The sequence below is a fragment of the Crocodylus siamensis genome, chromosome 4, assembly GCF_052110815.1.
Source record: "Crocodylus siamensis isolate JL-2025a chromosome 4, ASM5211081v1, whole genome shotgun sequence".
Lineage (NCBI taxonomy): Eukaryota > Metazoa > Chordata > Crocodylia > Crocodylidae > Crocodylus > Crocodylus siamensis.
The window spans coordinates 67063549-67074419 of record NC_143398.1 but is presented as its reverse complement, the minus strand read 5'-3'; the positions used below and the strand labels follow the sequence as shown (position 1 = coordinate 67074419).

The 10871-nt window shown below is 41.3% G+C and overlaps 1 protein-coding gene across 1 annotated transcript; it reads left to right on the top strand.

Moving 5' to 3' along the window:
* Nucleotides 1–994: 994 nt before the first annotated feature.
* Nucleotides 995–4306, top strand: IL22 (interleukin 22). Its single transcript, XM_090041578.1, has 5 exons — nt 995–1186; nt 1815–1880; nt 2160–2300; nt 2621–2686; nt 4193–4306. The coding sequence occupies exons 1-5, from the start codon at nt 995–997 to the stop codon at nt 4304–4306; spliced, it is 579 nt and encodes a 192-aa protein (XP_089897704.1).
* Nucleotides 4307–10871: the final 6565 nt, after the last annotated feature.

Genomic DNA, 10871 nt, shown 5'->3' with positions numbered 1-10871 from the left:
TGGTTGTTTGAGCTCTGTGCAGCATTTATGCCCTGAATGGCTTGTTATAGCTGAACAGAATGAGAAACGCAGGGTTTATTCTAAATGTGCATGAATGTGAAGTTGTTTGATATAACTGATGTTCTTACTGGCACACAGATTGGTTTTGTAAAATAGGGATCTTGGGGAAAGAGGGAAGCACTAAATGACGTCTTACTGTATTGCTTACGGTTGGATCCCAACCTGGCAAAGAGAACTGCATTGCCTTGGCTGGAACATCACTGACTTCTAAAGGGCTTCAGGCTGTAGCAAGAACCCACTGACTCAGTTTTCTTTATTGGATCCAGTTGTTAGATATGGAAGCAGTGACAGTCTCTTAACTGCTTATGTGCACAGCAGCTAGCCCGGGGAGGTTTCAGTCCTGATGAATGCCTCTAGGCACTATAGAACTACACATAATAAGTTAGAATAAATCTAGAAAGCATTTATAAAACTGAAACAGGCCTACAATCAATCCTGCTGATTTAGCAGGTGTGTTACGATCAAGACACAGGTCACAAAACCCATAGACTTTGTGGTTACTTTTGGAAAAGAGCATTCAGGGTTCACAGGTAGGTAAAAGCCCCTTTCTATCTCGTCATTAAAAATGGGGCTATTTTATAAGAAATTAAAGACTACAAAGCCCTTGAGGTTCTCCTGTGGGTTTTGTGGTAGTTAGGTAGTTCTCAGAAGAGGATACTGGAAAGTAAGAGACTTGCTGATGTCATTTTTAATTCACCACCAGATTCTCAAAAAAAAAAAAACTTTGTCACGGATGGCTCTATATAAGGATCATCTATTCTTCTTCACGGCACAACAAGAATCAACGCAAAGGTAAGAGTTTGCAGTCTACTTTGATTACCTGCTTCGCTTTCCCAGTGCTTGTCTCTCTCCTCTGATGGCCGTATTCTCTCTCACTGGTATAGAACGCTGTAGTTGTACGTCCAGCTGAAGTCACTACTTTGGACTGTGAGCCATGCTGTTCCTGCAGAGTTGGATGAGGTGCTCTCTGGTCTGGATCCTGTGTTGCTGCTGCCTTCCCCTCATTCTCCTTGCTGTTCCTATGCCTCCAAAAGGAGCAGGAGCTACCAATCATGTCTGCAAACTTGAAAAGAACTACTTTCAGCAGCCCTACATCAGGAATCGCACCTACACCTTGGCCAAAGAGGTACTGTAACTTCTCTGTCTTGCTCTTTCATGGTTGTATCTGAGAGCCTCATTTTCTTTTAGTTCTCAAAAGGCTGTGCTCTACGGCATGTCTCTTCCTTTCTGCTTTCTGGGCCTCTGCTCCATAGGTCCAGGTACTTGTGTCGTGGTGGTATATTTTCTTCATGCAGGTAGTCTGCTGTCTGTTTTGTACATAGAAAAAAGAAACCGCAACCCACTGAGGCTCCCTCCACTACCCATGGAAGGGTAACCCATTGGTGAAAGGCAGCTTACTTGTAAGAAGGCTCTGTGCTGTGTACTGTACTCACTTCCTCCACCTTCTGTGTGACCAGAAAATCTTGAAACAAGTGTTTACGTTTCTCTTGCTCCTCAGCCCCAACATGACTTTGGATATAATTAGTGAGCACCTCATACTCTCTCGTCAACCTTTCCTTATTCTTCTTTTGTGATGGGCTTGGCACTTTGTTTGAAATGCATAGCCTCCTCTTTAATATGTAGTCACTGAACTCTGGACCAGTCACTCAAAGTATCATGTCAGTTGTAGCATCTGGATTATTATTGTAGAATACTGTAAATTTTTTTACATTCAGACTTCTTTTGGTAGCTGATGTTTCCTTTCTCCTTCCTAGGCCAGGCTCTTGGACCAGGACACGGAAAACAGATTCATTGGACAGCAGCTCTATGTTAATATCAAGGTGAGCTTAACACACACACTTTGGATATGACAAACTCCCTGCCTTTTACCCAGTACCGTTCCTAGACTCCTGGCAGCCCTGGGCAAAATTTTAGTATTGGGCCCTCCTTTGCCAGAAATAATGATAATAATAATTTTAAAATTACCATTTTTGGGCCCCCTTTCTGTCCAGGCTTGGGGTAGCCACCTAGTTCACCCATGCCTGTGTCCAGCTACCCTGAGCAGCATTTATTGTCTTGGTATTTATCACGATGCTCCTGCTTATACCGATATTTTGCAGGAGACCAATCGCTGCTACGTGATGAAGAGTGTACTGGAGATCATAGTGAAAGAAGTACTGTGTGATCTCAAATATAAGAATCCACAAATCCATGATGTGATACACTTCCTGGAATTCCTGAAGTCGAAGCTATGTGGCTGTGTAAGTACTGAAAGCATGTATAGATTCTGGCTGCTCCCAAACTCAGATTTTAAACTCCCTTGAGGCCTCTTTTTTCCCATTCCTATCCTTGGATTTCCTCTTAAGTTGCATTCCAGCTACCAAATGTCTAGCAATTAGCAACATGTTGTAGACAGGTGAGGAGCCCACCTACTTGGTTTTGAAATCAAAGGAAACCTCAGATCAAGATATTTAGATTTAGGTTGGTGAATAAAGCAGGGCAATAGAAAGGTGTGAAAAAGAAAAACCACACTGTGGTATGTTTGGTTGGTAAATTTTGGCTGGCATGTTTTCTTTTTCAGAAATTCTCAGGAAACCTAGAGCATGCTGAAAAGAACCTGGCAGAGATGAAAAACAGAATGAAACAGGTGTGTTTATTTTCGAATATTTAACAAGACCAGTAGCAAGTAGCTGTTATACAAATCACTTACATGCTGTGGTAAGACTAGCATATCAAAGAAGAGATTTTAGCTCGTCCGTTGTTTTTCACTGCTGTCCCAGTATTCTTTCTGAGTCTGATCCAAATCCCAGTGTAATCCTTTGGGATGTTTCTGTTGAGTTCAGCTGGCATTTTTTTTGTATAATCTAAAACTAAGAAGTGAATGGAGAAGAAAATTAGGGTCAGATCTTATTGTATATATGAGATGACTAAGGCTCTCCATAGTCTAAGTATCTACATATATAACCTATTCCACACTGCTCAAGTTCTAGAAGAGCAATTGAAACTTCTACTTTTGAACACATTCACCTTAGCTTTAAGACAAAGTCACAAAAAGTGGTGAAGAGGAAAGATCCAACTACCTTTCATATTAAGTTTTTCAGTGGTCTCAAGCAAGGTGGAAAAATGATTGTACTTACATAACTAAGTATTACTTAGATGCCTAACTGGACTAGAACGTGGCTGGTAGCTGTGAAACAAACCTCTGAAAAGGAGTGCATGAGGTTGTATTGGTCAAATGCGGGGTGGGAGGCAAGGGCAAAGGATATTAGCTCTTTAATTTGCTGTAATTATCGTGGAAGATATAGGTATTTTAGCTATAGCCCTGATCCTGAAAACATGCAAAGGCATAGTTAATTGAGGTACTAAAATTCAATTTTCACAAAATTGCTGAAACTAATTGTTTTGTAGGATCAGGACCCATATTTGTTAATGATGCTATGGAAATATGTCCCATGGCAATCTGGACCTTATGTCATTATAACAACTTGTCTGCTGTAGTAAAAATATGTTACAGAAAAACACTGCAATTTTTAACTCTCTTAAAAGCCAATACGTACATTTTTTCGAAGCCAAGAACTTCCTCCATCAATTATTACACGGTTGTTCTACTGCACAAGTTGATTTCTTACTGGAAAAGAGATATATGACTGGGTTGTTTCTTTAGGTAGAAGATCTGTTAGGATTATAGGGAAGTAGGGCTGAAAGGTTATCTAGTGCAGCCCTTCCTCTCAAGGCAGGATCATCCCTGACTAACCCATCTAGACAAGTGTCATCTAACCTGCTCTTGAAAATTTCCAAGGATGGAGGTTTTACACAGGGATAATGTTCTCAGAGGTGGTAATATAATTATCCTAAACAACCTCTCAGAATTATTTTGAGGCTCTTGTCCATTTTGTGAGATTAGTATATTAGTTTGATTCATTTCTAGAGTAATTCAAAGTGGATGTGGTCAAAGTGTTAAAATACAGATTGTAGGTAGCATCCCAGTAGTGGTGGGATTTGGACAGTCTGAGATTTATTGACTTTGATAGAATGAATTGTAAGAGTAAGGTGAGTAGGAGTTGTGCCTTATTTCTACCTTCTGTGAAATAATGAGGTAGTAAAGAAATGTCATATATTTAATAGTAAAGCATTTTCTTGTATTTTTTTGTAGCTGGGAGAAAATGGAAAGAACAAAGCAATTGGGGAACTGGATTTGCTCTTTGATTACATGGAAGATGCATGCATTGAAGGACCAAAGAGAGGAGGACATAAGAAGAACCACTAAAAGTGTCTGCACGGTTTTTTTAAAGAGCTCAAAGAAACTACTGTGATGACACAAGTTATTTATCTATCATGAAAGTACACCTGTAGGATGAGTAGTTGCTTACCTGGGCAAGTACAATAGGTTACATTAATATTTTGGACACAGCACATGGCATGCACCACTGCCTATCTTGAAAAAGAAGACTGGTACACCGCTTATGGCTCCAGTTCAGAAAAAACACATTCTTAAAAGCGTGCTTAAGACCTAGTGAAGTCAGTGGGACTTATGCCCATGCTTACATATTTTTCTGACCATGGCTCATGGTCATAGGCCCAAATAGATCTTTTTTCTAGCTTTTCACTGATTCATGCCATGCCTGTGTCTTTAAATTTGAAAATCACTCTTAGAAAATTTGCCTGTTTTTCTTCAGCTCCCCCATCTCTAGGAAGCACATATTTCAGATTTTTTTAGAAAACAGATTTCATGGATATTAATATTTAATGCTAAGTTATTTAAAACTAATAACTATACAGTGCCTTTTATTTATGTAAAGTAACTGAATAAATAATTAAGCGAATTTATTTATGAAAATGTTGTAGAGGCTTTTACATGATTTATGATATAATTTACTATAATATTTATATAACATTGTGTTATTTGATATCTCATACATTTTAATTTATTATAATAAATATCTTGGTTTGCCAAATATTGCTGTTTCAGGAAGATTTTCTTTTTAACTTATAAATTAGGAAAACACTTCATGATGTATTGGAGAAGGAAACAATAATTTAGAGGTAGTATAATGTAGCTTCACGGGAGATGCAGATTCAGGTCTTGGACCATGCTACTCCACTCCGCGCTGAGAATTCAGCCAGAAACAATTCAGTAACAACAAGGGAAGCAGGGTCCTCTTTACAGTGGCAGGCAGGCGGCACCTGATGAAGTGAACTATGATCATTGCAGATGAGGGTTATAGGCAGAATGAAGGAACACTGCTGAAGCTGGGAGCTTCTGCTGGGAAGTGGAGATTGGGCACAGACATGGGACATTTCATTGAGTCTTCTCTGTGACAGGGCAATTCATGTGAGGAGGGATGTAGACTTGTTGGAGTCACTTCACAGCTCCGCTGGTTGCAAGAGAGCTGTGAATTCCACTTTGCTCCTTTGTCACATTTTAAGCTGGGATAGTATCATTAATCTCAGTTGAGTCACTCACCAGTTACACTGGTCTATGTGAGTAGAGACTGGTCCCTTCCTGTCTTTGCATTGTCAGCAGATTATTTTCTGACTGCTGAACATAGACATAGCCAACTTGTTCTTTGTTTGCTGTCAGTTTTTTGTCTCATATATTAACTCACTTAGATTTAAAATAATGGACATGCCTATCCCTAGAATTAGTAGGAATGGCATTTCTAATTTTTGCCTGGGTCAGTCAATGTAAAATGTGGCCAATAGTAAGGAGTGGAACTAAGATAAAAGGAGTTATCTAGATCCAGATCTAAACAAGGCATGAGCTGAGTTAAAAGCCATATATCTTTTTTGCTGAGTTCTGTAGACACCTGAGACCTTGTAGTCCTCTCACTCACATCAGTGAAAATCGTAAGTCAGTGGATTTACAACGTATGTAACATTGGTATAACAGGAAGGAGAATCAGGACACTAAAGCTGAGCTAACATCAGCAGAAATGTTACCATAATTTCCAGGTCTATGAGTGATGCAACCATAAGGAAGACTAAAGATATGGAAATGGATACAATTTCTCATAGAAGCCTGAGGGAGTTGACAATATAAAGGAATAGTTTCCGGCAGGTGACTCACCCATAATTAGAGAACTACTTAATTCATGGTTTTGCAGTTTTCATGAAAACCGTGAAAACTAGTGATATCCACAATCTCTGAGGAAAATTCCATTGGCCACTATTTCCCGCAGAATCAACCCCCCCCACCAAAAGCATATTATTTATATGCTGCACTGTTTTAGAATCTCCCAATCCTTACCATGATACTTAGACAACACACCAATCCCTGCAGCCACTCTCACATGCTTGAGTCTTACTGACTGTCTGCAGTGATGGTGGGACTTCTCTACCAATCAGAGATGAGGGGCAGGCCCACCAGGAAATGCCTGCACCCTTTATGTCACAAGCAAGCAGAGAAAATGGCTTTATCTCACCGCAAGTTAAGTAGGTCCCTACCAATAACATAACATCCTAATTCAAGGCAATCTGATAGCACTGCTAACAAACCACATATGGAAAACATATAATTGGTGAAATAGAAACTGTGGTTAGAGTGATAACAATTCTGTATCTATTACACATAGTTACCAACTTAGACAGACACATCTATAACATTTTTTGTGTGAACTGTTTGCTAATGTAGCTTCAGGGACAGTTCTTTTGCTGTTGGTGGGAAGATTAAATGGCATTAAGTAGTGGTGGCATCGTGGGTGATAGAATCATAGAAAGTTAGGGTTGGAAGGGACCTCAGGAGGTCATTTAGTCCAACCCCCTGCTCAAAACAGGACCATTTACAACTAGATCATTCCAGCCAAAGCTTTGTCTACCCAGGTTTTAAAAACCCCCAAGGATGGAGCTTCCACCACCTCTCTGGGTAGCCTGTTGCACTGTTTTGCTACCCTACTAGTGAGAAAATTCTTCCTAAGTTCTTAACCTAAACTTCCCTTGTTGCAACTTAAGATCATTGCTCCTTGTCATCTGACTCTTTGTCATCTGGCAACACTGAGAACAGTCTAGTGCCATCCTCTTCGAACCCCCTTTCAGGGGAGGCTGCTATTAAATCCCCCGTCAGTCTTCTGTTCTCTAGACTAACTAAGCCCAGTTCCCCCAGTCTTTCCACATAAGTCATGTCCCCCAGCACCCTCACCATTTTTGTTGCCCTCTGCTGGACTCTCTCCAATTTGTCCACATCCTTTGGGGGGGGGGGGGGGAGGGGGGGAATGAACATAGTACTCCAGATGTGGCCTCACCAATGCTGAATAGAGGGGAATAATCACTTCCCTTGCCCTGCTGGCAACACACCTACCAATGCAGCCCATTATGCCATTAGCCTTCTCGGCAACAAGGGCACACTGTTGGCTCATATTCAGCTTGTTGTCCACTGTAACCCCCAGATCCTTTTCTGCAAAGCTGCTGCCCACCCAGTCACCCCCCAGCCTGTACTGGTACCTTGGATTGTGCTGTCCTAAGTACAGGACGTAGCAATTTTCCTTCGATGCTAAATCTTAGGAGATTCCCTTTGTCCCAATCCTCCAATTTGTCTAGGTCACTCTGAATCCTAGCCCTACCCTCCAGCATATCTACTATTCCCCCCAACTAGGTATATCTGCAAACTTGTTGAGGGTGGCCCTGTATGCCATCTTCCAGGTTGTTGATGAAGGCATTGAGTGAAACTAGCCCCAGGACTGACCCCTGGGGCACTCCACTTGATACCAGCTGCCTACTAGACATTGATTATTACTCTCTAAGTCCAGCCAGTTTTCTATCCCCTCTAGTCCATTCATTCAACCCATACTTCCTTAGTTTGCCTGCAAGTATGCTGTGGGAAACTGTACAAAAATCTTGCTAAAATCAAGGTACACCACATCCACCAATTTCCCCACATCCACGGAGCCCGTCACATCATCATAGAAGGCAATCAGGTTGGTCAGGCATGTCTTCCCCTTGTTGAATCCATACTAACTGTTCCTAATCACCTTTTCCCCCTCCAAGTGCTTAGAAATGGATTCCTTGAGGATCTGCTCCATAATTTTTCCAGGGACTTAAGTGAGGCTGACTGGTCCGTAGTTCCCTGGATCCTCCTTTTTCCATTTCTTAAATATGGGCACTATGTTTGCCCTTTTCTGGTCATCCAGGACCTCTCCTGATTGCCATGAGTTTTCAAACATTATGGTCAATGGCTCTGCAATCACATCAGCCAACTCCCTCAGCACCCCGGGTGCATCCCATTTGACCCCACGGACTTGTACACGTCCAGCTCTCCTAAGTAGTCCCTAACCTATTCTTTCACCACTGAGGGCTGCTCACCACCTCCCCAAACTGTGCTGCTCAGTGCAGTAGTCTGGGAGCTGCCTTTACCTGTGAAGACCAAGGCAAAAAAGGCATTGCACACTTCAGCTTTTTCTGTAGCCTCTGTCACAAGGTTTCCTCCCTCATTCAGTAAGGGACCCACACTTTCCCTGATCCTCCTCTTGCTACTGACATAATTGTGGAAACCCTTCACATCCCTTGCTAGCTGCAACTCCAGTTGCTCTTTGGTTTTCCTGACTTCAACCCTGCATGCCTGAGCAATGCTCTTATATTCTGCCCTAGTTATTTGTCCAAGTTTCCATTTCTTATAAGCTTCCTTTTTTGTAACTTGGTTTACTGAAGAGTTCCCTGCTAAGCCAAGCTGGTCTTCTGCCACATTTGCTAGTCTTCCTGTGCATCAGGATGGTTTGTTCCTGCACTCTCAGCAAGGCTTCTTTGAAGTACGACCAACTCTCCTGGACTTCTCTCCCCCTCAGCGTGCAGCATATTTATCAGTAGCAAAAATGTTAAGCAGCATAGCAGTTACGTAAATCAGTAGAGTTGTTTTGGAAGTCTAGGAAGTCTGTCTGTCTAACTCAAAATACTAAGTTTCTGTTCAAACTCACAAGTTTCTATAGTTTTAACAGAAAGATGTTTATGAACATTTTAGAAAGAAGACCTACTACACAAACTTTCCATCTCTTCATGGACAAAATAAAAATTGTCTTGAAAAGACCTATTCACCCATTCAGTACTTACAAAAAAATACATTAAGTTTTGTGTCATGAATGGTTAAGCAGCAGTATCAAATACAGTATCATAGAAATTTTCTTTTTAGTAAGTTAGACTTGTCACTTTACCCTGTCTCAACCAAAACACACTCTGTTTTTCTAAGAACCTTAGAAATGAGAATTTTAAAAAATGGAGTGATAAACATCTATTTGACTGTTGCTCCACTTAAAATGGTAGAGTATCCTTGTTTAAGGTAACTAAATGAGACTCTCAGATGGAAATCTGAGTCCTAGTTTCAGAATGACTGAACTGAAACAGTGTTATTTTCAGAAAATTGCCATGTAACCCTGATTTAAAGCAATTAGTTTTACTTTGTCAGTTCTCCAACAAATGTTCATTAATGCACTTTTGCTCATGTGCATTAAATTTAGTACCTCCATTGTGAGGGTGCCTATACACAAGTGCAGAGGCTGCTCAGATTTGCTGTAATTACAAATTAATTAAATCTGTTGGAGTGTGGTAATTAGTGTGCTCCAGCAGCCTCCGGTGTCTCATGTACCAGCATCCCCATGCTTCAAAATGACGGGGGGGCTTTAACTGAAGCTCATCGAATAAGCTTTAGTTGAAGCACCCCCACCACCATTTTTAAGCATGGAGATGCTGATAAAAGAGACACTGTGGTGCTTTAATAAGAGTGGCTCCAAGAGCTGCTATAATTAAAGCACTGCCCTCCGATCCCCAAACCAAGTGTAAAAGTGCCCTGAAGTACTAGAAAAAGGCACATTAGCCTTATTTTAATGTGCATTAGCGGAAGTGCTTGGGGGTTTTTTTTATGTTGTAATGCACATTAAAATAGGCTAATACACATTAAAGTGCATGTGTAGATGTGCCCAAAAAGTATTTACCTGCTCTTGTGTAGATTAAAAAGCGACTACTTTACTCATTCAGTTTTAAAAAAGGCAGTGAGTAATCATTTATTTGCAATTAATGACAAAGATGCCTCATTTTTGTGATCATGTTATTCCTGAGATTTGACTTTGCACTTGTTTGTTTTGCTCACTGATATATTTTATTTATTCATTTATTTGATTTCTATGCTGCCTTCCCAAAGAAGGTGGCTTACAATAAGAAGTCATAAAAACAGATCAAATAAAACTGTATAAGTTTGCTATTGAAATTAACAGCTCATCGTGAGCCAGTTTGGATTGTGACAAAACTCTCCTTGACGTCAAATGGTTCAGGGTGAGGTTCCTGCTTGGTATTTAGGTGATACACTGCTGTACTATTATGTACATGTTCAAGTAGAAATGCATGTGATCTGCTGGAAGGTGTGTATCAAACACTTCCATTTATTGGCACTTGCATTTATTTAGTTAGCTGTGCTAGTCTGAAGTCAGGCAGAAAGCAGAACAGAGTGATACCTTATTAAGGTGAAGTTAAACTTAGACTGGGGTGTCCAACACACAGTCTATGAGCAGGATCTGGCACATGGAGCCACATGATCCAGCCCACGGGTCTCTGGTCTGACCCTGCACACTGCATGGGGCACATGCCAGCCCCAGCTCCAGCCCTGGGAGTTACATCTGACATGCAGGATAAACCTGGCATTGTGTGTGCTACAAACAGCACAGGGATTCAGTCCAAGCACTGCCTGCAGTGTGCTAGGTCAGGGGCCAGTCCTGACTGGGCTGTATCAGAGCCAGCATGAAGGACTGGTTCAGCCCTCGCACCACATTCAGAGCAAGCTTTGGAGCAGAGCTGGCACATGCTGCATGCAGCACATGGGCTGGACCCAGCCCATCGGCACTTCCATGTGGCACAGG

What these genes read in the sequence shown, in the direction of transcription:
- IL22 (XM_090041578.1), top strand. Translation starts at nt 995, where the DNA reads ATGCTGTTCCTGCAGAGTTGGATGAGGTGCTCTCTGGTCTGGATCCTG. An exon ending in AGCTCTATGTTAATATCAAG is followed by an intron (nt 1,881 to 2,159) that starts GTGAGCTTAACA and finishes GATATTTTGCAG; the next exon opens with GAGACCAATCGCTGCTACGT. An exon ending in TGAAAAACAGAATGAAACAG is followed by an intron (nt 2,687 to 4,192) that starts GTGTGTTTATTT and finishes ATTTTTTTGTAG; the next exon opens with CTGGGAGAAAATGGAAAGAA.